Source organism: Chiloscyllium punctatum, chromosome 9, assembly GCF_047496795.1.
Source record: "Chiloscyllium punctatum isolate Juve2018m chromosome 9, sChiPun1.3, whole genome shotgun sequence".
In the NCBI taxonomy this organism is placed as follows: Eukaryota; Metazoa; Chordata; class Chondrichthyes; order Orectolobiformes; family Hemiscylliidae; genus Chiloscyllium; species Chiloscyllium punctatum.
The window spans coordinates 69042647-69064290 of NC_092747.1; the positions used below are offsets into that span (position 1 = coordinate 69042647).

A 21644-nucleotide genomic window follows, 5' to 3' on the forward strand; every position below is an offset into this window, starting at 1 on the left:
CACACTCAGGAGCATACAGGAGGCAGAAACTGTGATAGATAATAGCTTCAGGGAGGTAATCACACCACAGATTCAGTCAGGTGTATGGCTGACTACAAGAAGAGGTGGAAGTTTGAAACTGTCTCCTTGACTTGTCCGGACGTGTCCGACCTGCCTATCTTCTTTTCCACCTATCCACTCCACCCTCTCCTCCTTGACCTATCACCTTCATCTCCTCCCCCACTCACCCATTGTACTCTATGCTACTCTCTCCCCACCCCCACCCTCCTCTAGCTTATCTCTCCACACTTCAGGCTCACTGCCTTTATTCCTGATGAAGGGCTTTTGTCCGAAACGTCGATTTCACTTGGATGCTGCCTGAACTGCTGTGCTCTTCCAGCACCACTAATCCAGTATTTGGTTTTCAGCATCTGCAGTCATTGTTTTTACCTACAAGAAGAGGTAGGCAGGAAATGCAGGAGTCTAGAGTGACTATCTCTCCCGCAAGCAAATATACCGTTTTCGATACAGTTGGATGGGCTAGCCTTTTAGGGGCAGATAGCAGCAGCCAGGTCTTTGGCATCGCAACTAATTCTGCTGTAAAACAGGGTATGACAAAGTCCAAGCAATTATGATAGGGGGCTAACTGCAAGCTCCCGACATATTTGCTCCTCAATTTTACACTGACCACTGGTGGCTGATAGTACAATCCCATCAAAAGCCACCCACTTACTACTTCTCAATTCTATCCATATATTCTCTACAAGTATTGCTGTGATGTTTGCCCTAATCAAAAGCCCCACTCCATCACCTCTTGTGCTACCCCTTCTATCCTTCCGAAAGTATCCATGCTCTAACACTGAGCTGCCAATCCTGTCCCTCCCTCAGCCATGTTTCTATAATAGGTATGATATCCCAGTGCCATGTTCCCATCCATACTCTGAGTTTATCTGCCTCGCCTGTCAGGCCTCTGGAATTCAGATAATTAATTTATTTCATTAGTCCTCCCTCATTCCCCACTGCGGGGAGCAAATATGTCGGGAGTTTGCAGATAGCTGTAAGAATAATGTTGTAATGGTAGGGGATTTTAAGTTTCCAAACACAGACTGGGACTGCAATTGAGTTAAAAGCTTGGATGAAGAGGAATTTAAATGTGTTCAGGGCATTGGTGAGGCCACATCTTGAGTATTATGTGCAATTTTGGTCTGCTAGTCTCTTCTTATTATTGAGGGAGTCCAATGAAGGTTCACCAGACTGATTCCTGAATTGGCAGGACTAACATATGAGGAAAGACCGGATCAACTGGGTGAGTATTTACTGGAATTTAGAAGTTTGGGGGGGGGGGGGGATCTCATAGAAACATACAAAATCCTAATGGGACTGGACAGCTAGATGTGGGAAGAATGTTCCCAATGTTGGGGAAGTCCAGAACTAGGGATCACAGTCCATGGATAAGTGGTAAACCATACAGGACTGAGATGAGGAAGAATTTCTTCCCTCAGAATTGTGAACCTATGGAATTCTCTCCCTCAGGAAGCTGTTGCGATCAGTTCATTAGATATTCAAGAGAGTGCTGAATGTGACCCTTGTGGCATAAGGGGTATGGGAGAGAACAGGAATGGGATACTAAGTGTGCATGATCAGCCAAGATCATATTGAATTGTGGTTCAGGTTCCAAGGCCTAAATGGCCGACACCTGCACCTATTTTTTTATTTGCTTAGGTGTTTCCCAGAGCATTGTGGGAAGCTAGGAAAGAAATTATGGGGCCCCTAGCAGATATATTTGTATCGCTTCCAGCTATGGGTGAGGCGCTAGAAGACTGGAGGCTGGCTAACGCTGTGCCATTACTTAAGAAAGGCTGGGGAGATCCAAGATGGCGGCGGTCTGAGTGGTCTGCTGTGCTGGGCTCTGTGCCATACCCCCTGGCAAGATGGACCTTTACCCCTCTCGTTAACCACCCCTAGGAGAAAAAAAAACGGTAATATAAAGTTACTGAACATCTGGACCTGCTAAAATTGTGGTTTGACAGCTCTAAGATCAGGATGAAAGCGAACAAAAGAAATGGGGTGAATGGAGTACAGCAAGGAGGGCACTCCCCTACTGTGTCAGGGGTGCCCGTAGGCATTGCTCAAACTCCCAGGGCAGCCCCTTTGGATTTAATGGGGCAGTAACATTTACTCTCTGAGTTTGCCAAACTCCAAGAAAAGATTGAAACAGCGATGGAGCCAATATCTACCATGCTGAAAAAGCATGAGCAGGAGATTAAAACACTGGACCCGAAGAGTAGAAGCAGTGGAGCAGAGGACTGCAGCATCGGAGACCATGGTGGAGGTCTCAGGAGGAAGGATTTGAACACTGGAAGACCAGGTTCGGGTCCTTCAGGAACAAGTAGGCGATCTGGAAAACTGAAGAAAAAACTTACGGCTCATGGGTCTCCTGGAGTCCGAGGGTTGGACTTCGTTGGATCCCTGGAGAAATGGCTCCCGAAATTCCTGGGGCTGGAGTTGGAGTTGGGCCTGGTGGATGTCCTGGTGAGTTGGAGTTGGGCCTGGTGGATCGCAGTACGCAGGTCTAGGCCAGATCCGTGCCCCCGCCTGGTCCTAGTGCGACTCCAGCGCTATAAAGAAAAGCATTAAGAAGACTGGGAAGAGATCCACAGGCTTTAACATACAAAGGCTCAAGAATAATGTTTTTTCAGGACTTCTCAGGAGTCATAATCATGAAGAGAAAGGCATTTACTGAAGAGAAAATTAAGGAATCTGAACATTCAGTATTCCTTGAGGTATCCAGCAGTGTTGCGTTTCGCTCATGGAGAGGTGGTATATAACTTTGATTCAGCAGAAAAGGCAAAGGACTGTGAACTCATTGAAATAAAGGACTCGGGTTGGGAGTAGGGGGATGGGGCACTGTTACAGACAATGGTTCAGTTTTTCTTTACTTTGTGTCCCCTCTTTTTCTCCTCTCTCTCCTTTTTGTGTTTATCGGTTTTATAACTTTTGTACTGCCTTGGTGTAAAACCTGATTTATTTATCATTTTGGTCGATTGGTTATTGTTTACGGTATTTTTTTTTGCTGCTGTCCTTTATTTTGGATCGGGGGTGGCTATACCTGTGGTTAAGATGTATGGAGAATAGGTGTGGAAGGGGGAGGGTGGGCGTCCATTGTTAACTCTCAGAGTGTAAAATAAAATGTTTTCTTTTTCTGTGCATTGCCTGGGACTAGGGCGCGGCCTCAGCTGGAAGGAGCCATGATGGTAGCAAGGATTGGGAGGATTGCCCCCTATGGGCATGGGAGGAAATCTCTAGTGAATTGGGGTTTATTTGGGTGTTTGTTTAAGTTAAATGTGGTGGTTAGTTTTTCAGTTGTAGTAGTTTTTATAGGAATAGTTTGTAGACTTTATAGAGTTCATGTCTTTGTCGCTTGCCGCACCTCAGATAAGCTTCCTCCTCTTGGGAAAACACGGGCTGCCCTGGATGACCATGGCTAGTGATTTGTTCAGGTGGCTGCACCTGGAATGGAAAAGGGTACCACTTCCCCTTTAAAAGTAAGAAGGTGCTGTCAAGCCTTAGGAAGGGAAGGTTGACATCGCCCTGCTACAGGAGACACATTTAACTGATAAGGAACATCTGAAGCTGCAGCAGGGGGTTTATGATTGGGTATTCTTCTCCTTCTTTAGCTCTAAAAGTAGGGGAGTGGCTATACTCGTAAGAAGTAACCTCCCGATCCAGATAACTGAGCAAATTAAGGACGAACATGGACAGTTCATCATTCTTAAAGCTCTAATACAGGAGAAAAGTATGGCGCCTTAAATGTTTATTGTCCCCTGGCGCACCCTCTTAAATTTCTAATTGTTGCAGCTGCTAAAATAATGCATCTTGGGGTGTGCCACGCTATCACAGGAGGCGATTTTAACTGCCTAATGAATCCTGGGTTGGACAGGATGCCAAGGGGTCCGGCAGGTACGCCCGTGTAATCTAGACAGTTGGTGGGCTTCTGTGAGGAGTTGGGGTTAGTGGATGGATCTCCACCCTAATGGAAGAGACTTTTTAATTCAACCCACACAGTGCCACACGCAAATTGGCATGTTCCTTATGCCATCACTTTGCTTGGACAGAAGGTTGGCTTGCAAAATTGGGAATATAACTATCTCGGACTATGCGCCAATGTATTTAGATGTTAAAATCAAGGGTGGCAGAATAGATGCATGGCACTGGCACATGGACCCATTCCTGTTAAGGGATAGCAAATTTGTTGAGTACGTTACGAGAGAGTTCAGGGCCTTCTGGGATATCAACTCAGGTACAGCCAGTTCAGCCACAAAGGCATGTTTATGTGGCCTGATCATTTCATATTCAATGACGAGAAGGAGGCAGAGGGAGGAGCAGCAATGGATGCTGGAGGCCCGGCTGAAGGTAGCTGAAGAAGCATATTGTAATAGGCCTTCAGTGGTCAAGCTACAGTGGATCATGGCTCTCCGGCTGCTCTCGACTCATTGCATACTCAGGTGGCAAATAAAGAGGTCTCCTTTGCTAAACAAAGATTGTTTGAATTTGGAGGTAAGTCAGGTAGATGTCTGGCTAGCAAGAAAAATGTTTCCCAATCCATTATGTCTGTTAGAGAGAGGGCTGGCACATTTACCCATGAGTTGACGAAGATCAGTGTTAGATTTCAGAAATACTTTACAGAATTATACTAGTTGGAAGGCAGTGAAGACGGTACAGTGAGAACCTGGACCTCCCCAGTATAATCACTGAATATGTCTCCCTGTTAAATGTGCCATGACAATACAAGAGGTGCAGGAAGCAATAAAGCATCTCCAGGGTGGCAAAGCACCAGGACCAGATGGATTCCCTAGTGAGTTTTATAAGGGATTCAGAAATATGTTGGCAGAGCCACTTTTGGGGATGTATAGCTATTCATACACACAGGATTGCCTTCCACCCTCTCTTAGGGAGGCTAATATCTCCCACATTTTAAAGAAGGGGAAAGACCTTGAAGAATTGCTTCATACAGACCAATTTTGTTGTTGAATGTACACTTTAAAATTCTGTCAAAGGTGCTGGCCCTGAGGTTGGAAAAGGTGTCGCCCTATGTTATAAAAGAAGATCAGTCTGGTTTTATCAAGGGCCGTAGCTCCTCCAACAATATCAGGAGGGGGTTGAACATAGAGCAGGTATGCCAGCCAAGATTGATCTCTGGTTTGGTGGTCTTCCTAGACACGGAAAAGGTGTTTCACTGGATAGAATGGCCGGTGGTATTGATATCATTTAGCCCACTAAGTCAGAAATCTGGATTGTCTATTAGGAACCTTTTCCGGTATTTTCAGATAAGGGATTGTATACAGAGGAGGACCATGCTCCTGGCTCAACCTTACAAGTCAGACATGGAGAAAAGAGTGCTCTGGTGCACGGGCGCTCTTTCAGTTAGTACTCTGTATCACTTACAGAAAAGACATGCCTTAGGAGATGTGGAGAGACTCTGTAGGACTTAGAATTGGGAACCAGGAGAGGATATTTCATTGGAAATGTGGGAAAGTACATGAGAAAATGTAAAGAAAATTTCAATATGGAACGAAGCACAGGCCATGCAACTGAAGATTGTACACAGGGCTCATATGGTGCCAGAGAGGCTAGCTAAGTTCAAGAGAGGAGCATCTCCAGGGTGTCCCAAATGTAAAATTAGAATAGGCACTCTTACACACTGCCTTTGGTCATGTTGCAAGATCCAGAGATACTGGAGTGCCACAGTAAGGGAGCTGAAGGAAATTCTGGGAATTAATATCAAACTGGACCCGATATTATTTCTTCTGGGGTTGCCAAATTTGCCTTCTCTGGGCGAACAGACTGTGCAAGGAAGAATATTTAATGAATTGAATTTTGGAAAATCCTCAAGCTTATTGGGTGGCGCAGGCTGGTAATTGAAGGAGAAGCTGGGGAAAAAAAAATTACAGGCACAATGAATGGTGCTCCCAGGGGTGGGAGTTTTAGTGGAGGTATGGTGAGTGAAATAGAATAAAGTAATATGATATGATTTAATTTAAGCTAATTTGAATTCAGCTTAATTTAATTTTTATTTAATTTGATTGTATTTTAGTTTAAGTTAAGTAGATACATTTTGTTCTGGTAGAATATTACGTCGTTTATTATTAATAGTATTGTGATATGACGTTGTTGTATTACCTCTATCATTTTGTATTTTGGGTTTTTTTTAATATATATTGTTGTTTCGTAAAAGATTTGAAAAATATTTTAATAAAAATATTTATAAAAAGAAGGAAAGCTGCAAGGAAAAGCTAGGGAACTGCAAACTGTTGAACCTAACATAAGTGGTGGGTAAGTGGTTGGAGGAAATTTTGAGAGACAGGATCCACATTAATTTAGAAAGGCAAGTACTGATTATAGATAATCATCATGAGTTTGTGCATGGGAAATGGTGTGTCACAAATTTGAATTTTTTGAAGAGCTGACCAAGAAGATTGATGAGGGCAGAATGATAGACATTGTCTGCATGAACTTTAGCAAGGCCTATGACCAGGTTCCACATGGTAGACTGGCTAACGTTGGATCACATGGGATTCAGGGAGAGGGAAAACTAACCCATTTAGACATAAGATTGGCTTAACGATAGGAGACAGAGAGTGGTGGTGTTCAGATTGGAGGCTTGTGACCAGCAATGTGCCAGAAGGATTGGTTAGGTCCCATTATTGCTTGCATTTATATAAATGATTCAAGTCAGAATATAGGAAACATGGTTAGTAAGTTGCAGATGACACCAAAATTGGTGGTATAGTGGAGAGTGAAGAAGGTTTTCTGTGAATACATTGAGATCTTGATCAGTTGGGTCAAAGGCTGAGAAATGGCAGATGGAATTTAATTCCGATAAATGCGAGGTGCTGGATTTTGCTAAGACAAACCAGGGCAGGACTTGCACAGTTAATGGTCAAATCTTGGGGAGTGTTGTTGAACGAAGAGACCTAGGGGTGTAATTCCTTGAAAGTGGCGTCACAGGTAGACAGGGTAGTGAGGAAGGCATTGGCATACTTGCCTTCATTGGTCAGAGCACTGAGTATAGGGATTGAGATGTCATATTATATCTGTACAAGTCATCGGTAAGGCCACATTTGGAGCACTGTGTACAATTCAGTAGGAAGGGTATTACTAAACTGGAAAGGGTGCAAAAAAGATTTACGTGAATGTTACTGAGACTAGAGAATTTGAGTTATAAGGAATGATTGGATGGGCTGGCATTTTCTTCCTTGAAGCACAGGAAACTGAGGGCTGACTTTCTAGAGGTTTATAAAATCATGAATGGTATGAATAAGGTGAATAACCTAGCTTTTTTTCCCAGGGTAGGGGGTGTCCAAATCTAGAGGGCGTAGTTTTAAGGTGAGAGGGGAAAGATTTAAAAAGGGATCTGAGGGGCAACGTTTTCACACAAAGCTGGTGTAGCTATGGAACGAGTTGTCAAAGAAAGTGGTAGAGGCAGATACAATTACAATATTTGGACAGGTATATGGATTGGAAAGGTTTAGAGAGATTTGGGCCAAATGCAAGCAAATGGGATTCATTCAGTTAGGAAACCTAATCAGCATGGACGGGTTGGGCTGATGGACCTGTTTTCACGCTGTATGACTCTGACTGTTCTATGAAGACACATTGAGGGCACTGTGTCTATGTTCTGCAGAGTATCAAGGAATGAGAAGTAATGCCCTTACATTTACGAAATTCTTAAAAGATTCAACAGAGTGGATGCAGAAATATTTTTTTCTCCAGCAAGGCAAGGATTAGAGCCAGGTATAAAGGAATTTTGTTTTTAAATTTTTCTGTATTTCTAATTATGGACTGAAATAGAAAACAAACTGTTTTAAAAGCCAAGGATTGTGGAAAGGATTGCGGCACATTTTAAAAGTAAGTTGCCAAAATTCATTGTAAATGGTGTTTATACTGCTGCTTTATTCATTCGGTGGAGAAATCTGATTGCACATGGACTTGAACCAGGGGTGTGTATAAAGTGAGATTTTGTCAGCAGACATGTACAGCATGTGTGTAAATGATACTGCCAGAGAAGCCTTTGGACTTCTGGAAGGGGAGGCAGTGTGTCTCGCTGCAGTGGCTCAGTGGTTAGCAGTGTTGCCTCACAGCTCCAGGGACCTGGGTTTGATTCTGGCCTTGGGCGACTGTCTTAGTGGAGTTTGCAGATTCCACCCATGTCTCCTTGGGTTCCTCCAGATGCTCTGGTTTACTCCCACAGTCCAAGGATGTGCGGGTTAGGTGGATTGGCCATGGGAGATGGATAGGAGACACGTGTGCGCATTTGGGTGAGATGCTGTTTGGAGGGACAGTGTGCACTTGAAGGGCCGAATGGCCTGCTTTCACATTGTAGGAATTCTATCCTTCTGTGCTCATGCAGCAGAAAATACAAAAGAAAGCCAGGTACCTTCTGCCATCGGTTTCTGTAAGCTATTACTTATAAACAATAAGTCAGAGACTTTATAATTTGTGAATTGATTGCTCTCTACCTCCTGCAAGGAAGTCTATGTACTTTGAGCTGAGAGACTGAAAAACAGCAATTCATGGCAAGTAGATGATCATCTAACAACCCTATCTTTTCAGCTGGTCTTCCCTCTACCCTTAAGGCCACTGTTTTTTTTGACTGTCTGTGTCTCTATGTGTGTGTGTTGTAGAAGGGTGCTGTATGTCAGGAGTTCATAGTTGTTTACTTGTAGCTGGAATTTATTTGTATGTAATAAATAGTAATTCTTGTAAAGTACAGAAATTTGATCTGTGTTTTCTGTTCACTTGGGTCTGAACACACAGGTAAGTTGGGGAATTTCAGTGTATTTGAATAAAATTCTTTACCTTTGTGACTGCTCTAGGACTAGTGGGGCTTGATTTCCAGTGTGCTACCCTATTTTGATGTAACACATCGGGAAGTATTCTCGAAATAATGAAGAAACCATTTATGACTGAAATGAAGAGGAATTGCTTCAATCAAATGGTGAAATCCTTTGGAATTCTCTGCCTGGAGAGCTTTGGAAACTTAGTCATTCAGTATGTTCATGACAAATATCAGTAGATTTCTAGATACCAATGACATTGAGAGATACGGGGAGATTGCAGGTAAATGTCATCGTGTAGAATTGTGGAGTAGGCTTGGGCTGAATGGCTTATTCTGTCTCCTGTTTCTGTTGAGTTTCAAAAAAATTTTTTTCTGAATAAAATTTGCATTTATACAAATTCCAAATATGTGTAATCAAACAAAATAGATAATTATTAAAACAGTAATAACATAGTACATTTGTATTTAACCTTTGTGATGGCATCAGTGTTTGTAGAGATGAAGGCGATGGTTGTAAAGGAAAGAGCACGTTTTTATTTTGTCAGTATCATTGTCAGTAAAGATTAATATGGATTAGTTGCAGAGTAAAACGCTAGTCACTGCTTAATTCAAAGACTGTGCTTGAAACTCAACTTCAAAACACAACTATTGTAGGATTTGTAGTGTTTCACATTGTATATTGCCTCTTGCTGATTTGTGTTGTGAGTCTCACCCATACTCACTTGAGAGTGAATTAAACCCAAAATTCAGGCTTGAAAGGAAAGCAGTCAAATCTGTTGGGTCCCAAGATTTCCTTTTCGAAAGTTGTTTTAACTAGAGGTTAAGGAAGTGAGTTGGCCACAGGATGATTAATTTGACCTGAGACAGGAAGAGCAAATACCATTTCTTAATTAGCAGAACGGAAATCTTACTCCAATGCCTTCCAACTAAAATATTCAAGTCCTAAATCAAATAGGAGAATTATCAGATTCACTTAGCTGTCCATCAGAAGCCATATTATGCAGAAAGCAAGGAGGAATGGTAAAAGAAGGGAAATAAAATATAACTAATTTGTCCTGCCAGTTGACTGTGTGGTATGGGATGTCACTGCAGGGAATCTTAGCACAGGTTCTGTGTGCCCACCCTCTCTGCAGGCACAGGTTAGTTGGAAAAGGAAAGGGAGTGACAGATGTGAAATAAGAGGGTAGGGTGTGGGGGTTACCAAACAACATTTATAATACCACTTTTTAAGCAGCCACAATTTCATATCCACCTAGCACTAATCTGAATTTTGTCTGATATTTAAGTCTAAGTGTACAAATTCAAAATTCTTGAGTGTGAGTAATATATAAGAGCAAACATTAAATATCATACTTTTGAATAATGGATCCTTCTGTTCACTGACTTTATCAGAATGATACACCAAGGTTAAACAAATGGTGCAAAACAGTATTGAAAAGTGGATCAGGATGTCATGGAGAGAATGGTCTCTTCAGAATGCTCCCTTTGATAGGGAGGTTGATGTGAGTGGTTGTGGGATCGAGGCCCTGTCAACCAGTGTGTTAAATGAGTGTATGTACTCAAATAACATTATAAAATTATTTTTGTGCATAGCTTTGTTTTTTATTATTCGGTTGGTTGACATTCATTCAGCTGGATCATTTGTGCAGTCATTTAAAGTTTGTGAGAAGATCTGTAGCTCGGGTGCTCATTGTGGTTCTGTTCGCCGAGCTGGGAATTTGTGTTGCAGACGTTTTTTCCCCTGTCTAGGTGACATCCTCAGTGCTTGGGAGCCTCCTGTGAAGCGCTTCCGTGATGTTTCCTCTGGCATTTATAGTGATTTGTATCTACCGCTTCCGGTTGTCAGTTCCAGCTGTCCGTTGCAGTGGCCGGTATATTGGGTCCAGATCGATGTGCTTATTGATTGAATCTGTAGATGAGTGCCATGCCTCTAGGAATTCCCTGGCTGTTCTCTGTTTGGCTTGTCCTATAATAGTAGTATTGTCCCAGTCGAATTCATGTTGCTTATCATCTGTGTGTGTGGCTACTAAGGACAGCTGGTCGTGTCGTTTCGTGGCTAGTTGGTGTTCATGGATGTGGATCGTTAGCTGTCTTCCTGTTTGTCCTATGTAGTGTTTTGTGCAGCCCTTGCATGGGATTTTATGCACTACATAGGTTTTGCTCATGCTGGGTATCGGGTCCTTCATTCTGGTGAGTTGTTGTCTGAGAGTGGCTGTTGGTTTGTGTGCTGTTATGAGTCCTAGTGGTCGCAGTAATCTGGCTGTCAGTTCGGAAATGCTCTTGATGTATGGTAACGTGGCTAGTCCTTTGGGTTGTGGCATGTCCTCGTTCTGTTGTCTTTCCCTTAGGCATCTGTTGATGAAATTGCGAGGGTATCCGTTTTTGGCGAATACATTGTAGAGGTGTTCTTCTTCCTCTTTTTACAGTTCTGGTGTACTGCAGTGTGTTGTGGCCCTTTTGAACAGTGTCTTGATGCAACTTCTTTTGTGTGTGTTGGGGTGGCTGCTTTCGTAGTTCAGGACTTGGTCTGTGTGAGTGGCTTTCCTGTAAACCTTTGTGGTGAATTCTCCGTTCGGTGTTCTCTGTACCATCACGTCTAGGAATGGGAGTTGGTTGTCCTTTTCTTCCTCTCTAGTGAATCGGGTTCCTGTGAGTGTGGCATTGATGATCCTGTGTGTGTTCTCTATTTCTGTGTTTTTAATTATTACAAAGGTGTCATCCACATATCTGACCCAGAGTTTGGGTTGAATTTGCGGTGACTGTTCTAACCTTTGCATTACCGCTTCTGCTATGAGTCCAGAGATGGGTGAGCCCATGGGCGTGCAGTTGATTTGTTCATATATTTGGTAGTTGAATGTGAAGTGTGTGGTGAGGCACAGGTCCAGTAGTTTGAGTATGCCATCTTTGTTGATAGGTTCAACATCCTGTTGTCTGTTCAGTATGTCCAACAGGTTGGCTATTGTTTCTCTGGCTAGGGTTTTGTCATTTCTTGTTTACAATGGTTAAAAATTTCAGATATAAATGTAAAGGGCTACGTTGTCTACAACATGGTGTATGCTTTTGCCAGTGTGATGAAATGGCCGTTGCATGTATTTACACACTCACTATCTCCCTCTCCCCCTCTGTGTGTGTGTGTGTCTGTGTCTGTGTCTGTGTCTCTCTGTCTCTGTGTGTCTCTCTCTCTCTCTCTCTCTCTCTCTCTCTCTCTCTCTCTCTTACACATGCACTCACATTCTTTATCTCTTTCTCTCATTCTCTCACTCCCTCGTGCACTCTCTCTTGTGAGCGGGCACTCTTTCTTGCACGGTCTTTCTCTTTCTCTCGCGCTCTCTCTCTCACTCTCTCGCTCTCTCTACCCCTCCATCTCTCTCTCTCTCTCTCTCTCTCTCTCTCTCTCTCTACCCCTCCCCCTCTCTCTCTACTCCTCTCTCTCTCTTTCTCTCTCTCTCTCTACTCCCTCACTCTTTCTATACCCCTCACCCCCTCTCTCTGTCTCACTCACTCTCTCACCAACATCTCTCAGTCTCTCCCCCTCTGTCTCTCCTCACACTCTCTCTCGTCTCAAACTCTTTCTCTATTTCTCACCTCATATTCTTTCTCTCTCTCTCTCTCTCTCTCTCTCTCTCACCTTATACTTTCATCTCATACTCTCTTTTCTCTCAGCTCATAGTCTCTATCTCTCACCCCTCTCACACTCACAGTCTCTCACACTCACTGTGACACTGGTTGACAGAGCTTGACCCACATCCGACTCATTTCCCATCCCTCTGCTCTCACCTGTTTCCTCTCAGCTAAAACTGCGAGGGGTGTTACCCTGTTCCTCACCTTCCACTCTAATAGTTTGCACATTCACAAGATTGTCCTCCACCAGTTTGATCCCCCGACATGATACTAAACACATCTTGCCCTCTCTCAGGGCGCATCCCAAAGTAACCATTCCCTCACAAACACCCTGATTCACTTTTCAAATACACTCAACCTTATCTCTTTCCCAAAGCAGCTTGTCATGCAGTCTCAGGAGATGTTAAACCTGTCCTGTCTAAGCTGTTCAGAGCTTCAAACACTTGTTCCAGATGCTGCAGCAATTGATTTGTCCTACTTCCAATTTCAATCCTGTATTCCTGCACTGACACTGCAGTCACCTCCGCACCAGGCAGACCAAACCCAGATGGGGTGACTGCTTTGCAGAACTCTTTTTCTCCAGGTCAACAAGCATAACCCTGAACTTTTGGCTGATTGCCATTTTAATTCACTACCTCCTTCTAACAAACACATTTATGTCCTGCTGCTGTGCTCCAGGGAAGCTTAACACAGACTCCCAGAACAGCATCTCATTTCAAATTAGGTATTTCACAGCTTTCTGGTCTTGCCAGTTGCTGAACTCAAAGTCACGAGTTTGTCTTCCATTTTGTTGCTTGTTTCTGCTGTGTGATGATCTTAATTTTATTTTTTATGTATTTAGTTTTGGACTGCTCTGTTCCTCCCTCGAGCATTTACAGTAACTCTTGACAAATGCTTTGGCTCTTTTCTCAGCCATCACCACTCCCTTTGCTTTTTTTGTTCCATGGCCCTTTGTCATTTACTCTTTAACCTATCTCAGAATTACCCTTCATTTTGCACCTCACTCCCCCACCCTCCATTGACATAAAGCCCATCATATTGCAACCCTTCTTCAGTTCTGAAGAAGGATCAGATTCTCCCTTCACAGATACTGCCAGACCTGCACAGTGTTTTCTGTTTTTTATATGAAATGGCCATTTCTGACACTGAACTGTTTCCCTTGAATATCTTAAACATTTAAACTAATTTCTTCAGTATTTTGATTAATTCAACAACCCAATAAGTAAATAATTATGTTGATTTGTGCTTACAAGAAGAAATTACATTGACTCAAGTATTCTGATGGCCAGAAACAGGATTAGACGTTTTGCATCTGGACTGTGCAGAATCCTGGAAACAGCTGAATTCCTGTCAGTTGCCTGGAAATTGAAGATTCTGACGTGCAACTTGCTTCCATCTGGAAATTTCGATAAAAGTCTATCAAAGCGGTGAATTCGAAGTCTTACAACTCATTGGGGGAGGCAGTGGTGTTGTGATAATGTGACCAGATTAGTAATTTAGAACTCCAGTCAAATGTTCTGGGATGCACTGGTTCAAATCTCACCATGGCAGATGGTGAAATTTGAATTTTAAAAAATCTGAAATGAAATGCTCATCTAATGACTAGCATGTTAATTGTTGTTTAAAGTCCATTTGTTTCACACTCAATCTTTTGGGAAGGAAATGTGCCATCCTCACCTTGTATGTCTTACATGTGTTTGACTCCTAACTGCCCCCTGGGCAATTAGGGATAAACAATAAATACTAGTCTATTCAGTAATGCCCAAATCCCATGAATGAATAAGGAAAAACACTAAAAAATCATCTTTGCTGCTGGATTTGTGGATATGTCATTCATAACAAGGACCCCCTTTCCGGCATCATCCACTGCAGGAATATTCTAAAGATCAATGAGTAATTTTTAATCTGATTAAGATTGAAAATAAGCGGCGGACTTTTTCCAACCCTTGAACAACACATGATTCTGATGGGGGAAAATGTGACAAGATGCTGGAAGTCTTATTATTTTCTATTAAGAATAAAAAATCCAATTTTCCACTTCAGCTTTTAATGGTGAGATGTGAATCTCACTGGTGAGAGGCAACTTGCATGTATTAATAGCTCATTCTTACCTATTCTTGCTTCATGTAAATGCAAGTTATTTTCCCAGGCAGCAGAGAGAAGCACTAAATGGCTGCAATTCCTAACATGAAAATCTGGGCAGGTACCTGATGACTATGTCCTGTTGTTTGCTTCTTCAAGCCGTCCATCTTGGCCAGAATTTCCCAACATTTCAGGGTATGCTTCAACTGGGTAGCAATTGCCTGTACCCTCTGACTGTGGAGGTTGGCATCTGCAAAGCACCGTCTTAACACATCATCTTAGCACATCTTGGACTCCGTAATACAGTTTATTATTAGCTACTGCACTTGAAGCTCACCAACACAGATTGCAATATTGTTGCGAAGCCACTTTGCACAAAGGGTCAGGCACATATCTCATGCTTCAGGAAAAAATGGTGTTCCTTGGTTCTTTGCTTGCTTTCTTGGTACTCACGCACCACACACCTACATAGATGCCCACACCATCTCGGCTGTGCCTTGTGCATTACTGCCTCATTCAGAATTTAATGTCTCGCGGTACTTGTGTCTTGCAATTGTTACAACACAGCAGTAGAGCTTTTTGCTAATTAAACCAAACATACAGGAAAACTCACCTTGCCCCATAATCTATTAAAGTATGAGTGACAGGGAACTACCCAAATCCTACTATTTAACAAAAAATATCAATTTTATTCTTTTAACTCTAAAATGAACAGTAAACAACAACTATTTACAACTCTAAGTCTCCTTTCTCTTAAAGATTTGTTATCTACCTCCTGCTCAATAACAATATACTAATCCAATAAAGCCCTTATTAAATTTACAGCAATTTAATTTTCAAAACCAGACAGTGGCTGTTGTCTCCAATGTTGATCTTCCTCTGTTTGTAGATCTCTCTGGGCAGTCTTCGGTCTTCTGCTGTAAAGATGTTTCATATGAGAAAGGTACCTTTGACAGAGTTTTAGGGCAGTCTGCCCGACATTAACAGGTGGTGCTCTTTATGGCTAACTGTCCAAAATGTTTGCTTTTTATACTCCAAACATCAGGTTGTCTCATTGGTTCAATGTTGTCAAAGCAGTAAAATTCAAATTGGATTAGGTTTTAGTATCTTGGGGCATAATTTAAACTGATTGGTTAAAGTCAAACTGCTGTGAAAACAATTGGTATCTAGATTACAGCCAAAATGTTACATCTTTCAATTTTCCAGCACACTCTGCGACATGACAGGTGCTTGCCAGCTTTCAGCTCTCATTCTCTCTTAAAGGTATGGTACATGCCTTAAACTTCATAACACTATGTCTTTTAGTGCAGAGAGAAAGCCAGTAGCTTATGCAGCAAACTTATTGTGCTTCAATGAAATGACCATGTCTCAAAGTCTAAGGGACATAGTCCTTGGTCAAGTCTGGGGGACAATCAACATGCAGGGGGCTTGAGTACAGTCAGGTTCAGGGTCTGTATCATTACAGCCTGCGGAATGGGCTATAGTCATCAAGTCTTAGAGGTCCAGTGCAATCTGTCTAGGGATTACTGGGATATCACTCAGTGAGCTGCAGATATCAGTCAAGTGCCAATATATTGCTAAATTTGTGTGCCCTCAGAAGCTTTGCTAATTAGTTTCTATCCCATACATATACTGTGAAGGGCTGGAAACATTTGAATTGATGCATCATGAGGTTTTAAACATGGCGCTAATGGCAGAAATCCTGAAATAATCCTAGAAATGGAAGTACTTCTGCCACTGGTGAGCTCACGATGGTGCAAATGCAGTGCAATAGGGCTGGTGTGCACATATGGTGGGTACTTGTGTGAAAGAGCTTGCTTATGGAGAGAAACCCTCTATGAAATTTCATGGAATTGAAGTTCATGAAATAGCATGTGTACTGTAATGGCTCCAAGCACACACATGAACAGGGTTATTAACTATTAGTTATTAACTGTAACTAGAGAAATGTAAACCAATTGATATCCGGTTAAGTATTCAATGATTTCTATCACTTTTTTTGTCTTGTGTTCCATCAAAGGGGAATGCGAATAATGGTTTCTCATCAAAATGTTCCAAACCTGACAGTTCACCACCCTAAATTGCTTTCTCTGATCTCCTTGCAATCAGTTATATAAGTTCATCAGAAGAAGCCTGGAACAGATGCTATATTCATTTTCTTAGTTTGACCACATTGGACAAAAATTATATTGCAAAGTACATTTGCTCTGCTTATCCTATCACTATCAGAATTCTTGCCATAGTTTGGGCACTCTTTCCTGGATTTCTATCCTTTACCCTCTAAACACTCCAGCTTGACCTTATTTGACATTATTTTCTAAAACATTCATCTGTAACTTTGTTGAGTTCCACTGACTCCTATTCACCAATGAATTGAGTTAAAATTCCATGCCTTCATCTTCAAAACCCTGCACAGCCTGGCAATATATTATCAGTATCATCACTGAAAACGATGGCTTGCTACACAACATAACTGACTGCTTTGTATTATTTCCATGTTAGGAAAGATGAACTGAGGTCAGGAATGGAAGTGTAGTTTACCAAAGGATACCTTCCAGTGAAATGCTTGCACAAGTTGTTGGTACAGCTGTGTAGAGAAATTCTGGCTTTGACAATGAGTTGGAAACGTGAAGTAATCTCACAGTGTCAAGCTTGAGTTTTTTTTTAAAGTTGACCTTAAATCACAGAATCTGAGAATGCTGCTTTTAATATGATGTATGACCTAATACTTTACTTCTGTGATTTAAGGCTTGCACGCCATTTAATTTATGACTGTTGTCAGTTGAAATTTAACTGGTATGGTGCTGCTTGTTCATTTTGTTTTATGAGGTACATTAAATTGTCATGTATTTAATAACTAACCATATACAATGAGCACAATAGAAGTCTGATGTAGAGGGCAGAATATATATCGACCCTTTCAGAGTGTTTCATCAATTAGCAAAACTGTGTCTTAAAAGCTGTGCAACATGTATATGTAATATGATAGCTTATTTCACTCTCTCAGAACAAAAAATATAACTTGTACATTTTAAATGGAGTTCCAAACATTTATAATAATATTAAAAGAAAATATACTGTAATTGAGGGGATTAGATGTTTAAAACTTTTCTTTTAATTCAGCTGCAAACATGGTCCAAGGCACAGATGTTGTAAACATTATGAAGACAACTGTATCTCCTACTGCATTAAAGTGAGTATTTTTAAAATAAAATGGGCAACACCTCATTAGCATAAGTGACAGAGCGTGACACTTTGCAATTAACCATGTAGCTCATGATGTCGGTAACTGTTGTTTCGACTAAACTAAAACGATTTTGTTTGAAAATCAAAAACACTGGCTAAGTGATTTGGTGTGGAGTGTAATGTGTTGAAATCTGGGCTCTCCTCCAAGAATTAGTTATGAGATAAGTTATTTTAGTTTCTTAACTTTCTGTACAATGCTTCTTTTTTTCTTTAAGAACAATTGATATTTTTCAGCTATTTTAAAGGAGACCCATTTTTAACTTGCTCCATGTTCTTCATATTTTATAGTATTTTTACTTTTTAACTACCATTGAACTAAAATTATGGTATTGTCTTTATCAGATTATAATCACTAACCATTAGCTTTTTAAACATTTTCAGTTCTTTATATACAAAAACAAAAGTCTGCAAATGCTGGAAATACTCATCTGCAGAGAGAAAAAAAACTTTTCAGAGCTCCAGGCTATTATGCATTTGCACATTTTCTTCAAACAGTGACATCACATCAAAATGGCTTTCGTACAGTTAACCAGTTCATTCGCCAACTTCATTGATGCCTGAGCATTATCATTACAGCATAATTATGCTTTGACGTCATTTGTATGTTTCCGTTATGTCTGGTAGACATGTGCATATGATTTCCTATTTGTTAAGTTATTTTCTTTCTGTCTCTCTTTTCTCCATTTTTGGTTTGTTTCACCAAACCTCATCAAGGAAACAGGCCAGCAGCCCCTGGTCTGAGTTGTTTGCCATGAGATGTGTGCTGAATGACTATTGCAGGTGCTCTCTTAGAATTTTCCTAACACATTCCAGTTGAAGATAGGAAGTCACTTTGCACCATTTGTACTTGTATCCCTCATGAATGGTTGTTCTTTTTCTTTGTGAATGCTTGTGTTCTCTTAATTAGTTGAATGCTACTTTATTGCAGGCACTACTTGCAAAATATCTTGCTACACTTGTTCTGTTTCTTCAAAGATGCTGTCATAATCCTGAATATTTGAACACATTCTATTTTCATTACGCAATGTTTTGCTCGTTTTTAGGAATGTACTATTTCATGGCTGAAGCAGGAATCCTAAAGCATGGAAAGTATGCACTAGTCTCCAAAACTGCCCACATTCGCTGACATGGCAGATTGTGGAGCAGATGCATCCTCTTCTAGAGAATCTAGAATTGGGAACTATTGTTTAAAAGTCAGGGTTTTCTATTTAAGTTAGAGATGAGACTTTTTTTTTCCTTTCAATGGTTCACAAATAGAGTCATAGAGATGTACAGCATAGAAACAGACCCTTCGGTCCAACCTGTCCATGCTGACCAGATATCCCAACCCAACCTCGTCCCACCTGCGAGCACCCAGCCCATATCCCTCCAAACCCTTCCTATTCATATACCCATCCAAATGCCTCTTAAATGTTGCAATTGTACTAGCTTCCACCACATCCTCTGGCAGCTCATTCCATACACGTACCACCCTCTGCGTGAAAAGGTTGCCCCTTAGGTCTCTTTTATATCGTTCCCCTCTCACCCTAAACCTATGCCCTCTAGCTCTGAACTCCCTGATTTTTGTCTATTTATCCTATCCATGCCACTCATAATTTTGTAAACCTCTATAAGGTCACCCCTCAGCCTCCGACGCTCCAAGGAAAACAGCTCCAGCCTGTTCAGCCTCTCCCTATAACTCAAATCCTCCAACCCTGGAAACATCCTTAATCTTTGGAACTCTGTCTTCCTGAAAAGGTATTGAAAGCTGAGTCCTTGAATATTTTTTAAGGTAGAAATGGATAGATTCTTGTTAAGCAAGGGAATTATTATGGGTGAACTAGAATGCAGATTTGAGGTTATAGTCAGATCAGCCATGATCTTTTAAATGCAGAGAAGCCTGGAGGAGCTGATTGACTTACTCCTGCTCCTAATTCATATGTTTGTAATTGGCACTTCAAGTCGATAACCTTCTGTCAGAATATAGAAGAACTCTTACAACCCTCAGGGGTTCTAGTCAAATAATCCAAAAGTTGTTATTTCAGAAGGATGGCTTGTTGGGACCAGTTAGGGGTGCCCATTAAGCAACATTTTAAGGTGTTTATGTAGACCATTTCATAAAGTCAGATCATTGACTCCAGCCTTAAACCAATGCAGGTATACATACTGAACAAGATGAGGGGCCAAGCAGTCCATGAGAGCATTGTCACACCTTAGATGAACTATTGAAGTGCTGATAAGTGTTCTGCTATCCACCAATACTGCTCACTGACATTGCAAAAGCCAAGCAGCTATTTCCTAATGACACCACTTTTAGGTAACTGCTGCCTCCTATAGCATTAGAGATTATTTGTATCCTATTCAATCAATATAATCAGATTAAAAGCAACAGATGTTCAAAATTCCCAGTGCATCATTCACAGGCTATAAAGCTCTGAATATTTATCTTGTATCAAAATAGTTTTTTATCCAAAGTATCATACCCTCATTTTAACAAATTTTCACTGACATTCTGTGTGTTTATTTTCAGTTCCTAGCATTAATACTTTTCCCTTCTTTTCGGTATATTTGTGTAAACATAGTAGAAGAAGAATTCTGCACATTAGAAGGTCAACCAAGTTGGTGGTGGGTTAGAATCACATATAAACCGTACCAAGCAAGTTTCCTTCCCTCAAGGCTTTCATGAACTAATTGGGAATTGTTACAATTCCTTGGAGATAATGATAACTTGAGATGAATTTTCCTGTAACCTATGGAAAGAACTGCATGAAATATTTCACACCTTAAAATCTGTACTCTAATAAATAATGTAAAAATCAAAATGAATAAATGTTAGTTGGTAGGCAATAAATATTTTGGAAACCAGAAAAAAGGCATTAAACTACATTCCTTAACTTAACACAACTCCACATTATACTTGCACATTGTATCACATGCTCTGTAGAAATGTAGCGCTATGTTTTACAGTGGGTGGAAACTGCCCCCAACTTTACATCCCAGAAGGAAAATCACCGATAGCTGACATACTCGGAAACCTGTCCTGTGATCACGGCAGCAGGCTCATTACGTTAAACAGTGGCACTTCTGGCCCTCAGTGGGAGGAGGTACTGCCCTCAGGAACTGCCAGCCAATCAGGTACTTCAGAGCTCAGTGGTGCACCACTTAGAATGTAGAATGAAGCATAAACAGGATCATGGCTACCCAGAAAGGTAAGTCCTGGAGTTTAAGAATGGAGAGCACTCCTAGAGATCACAGTTGGAGATGTGAGGGTGATGAAGGACATTTTTGGGGGTGACATCTTGGCAGGGTGTTCCAAAATGACCGAACTTCCTGCTTTTTTTCATGTGGGACATTAAAAAAATGACATGAACCTCCTGTCCATGCCAGCCATATTTTAGTTCATCAGGTGGTTGTGGAAGGAGCAGCACTCCGAAAGCTAGTGCTCCCAAATAAAACTGTTGGATTATAACCTGGTGCTGTGTTATTTTTAATTTTGTACACCCCAGTCCAAGACTGGCACCTCCAAATCATGACAATCATGTTTTAGTATGTGCAGCATATAATTCAGGAAACTAACAAGCTCAATTGACCTTTATTTATACATGACAATGGGACTGCCTGTCAGTTTTGTATCCTGACAGTAACCTAGCAGATTAATGGATGAACTTGAAGGTTGATGGGAAGTGGTGAGCTACCCACCTCACCTTACTTACTGATTTTATGAGCCTTCCTACCCACTACTGAAAAGACATCTGGCAGGGACAAGTGAAATCTAGCCTGAAGTCTTGAACTAAAGTTCAAAGCTCTTTCCCGCTCTAACAGGTTGCTTTTTCCCTTTTCTCACTAAAGTGAATCTTCCAGCTTTCTCATAATCAAAGTCCACATCACTCAGCACTTG

General features: G+C 41.3%; 1 protein-coding gene across 3 annotated transcripts in view; it reads left to right on the forward strand.

The window, feature by feature from the left end:
- Positions 1-21644, forward strand: part of tmem135 (transmembrane protein 135) — a 540618-nt gene that overhangs the window by 477829 nt on the left and 41145 nt on the right. For all 3 annotated transcript variants that reach the window (XM_072577755.1, XM_072577754.1, XM_072577753.1), the window contains one exon: positions 17645-17714. In XM_072577755.1, the coding sequence (XP_072433856.1) occupies positions 17645-17714 (70 nt within the window). The remainder of the gene's footprint in view (positions 1-17644; positions 17715-21644) is intronic.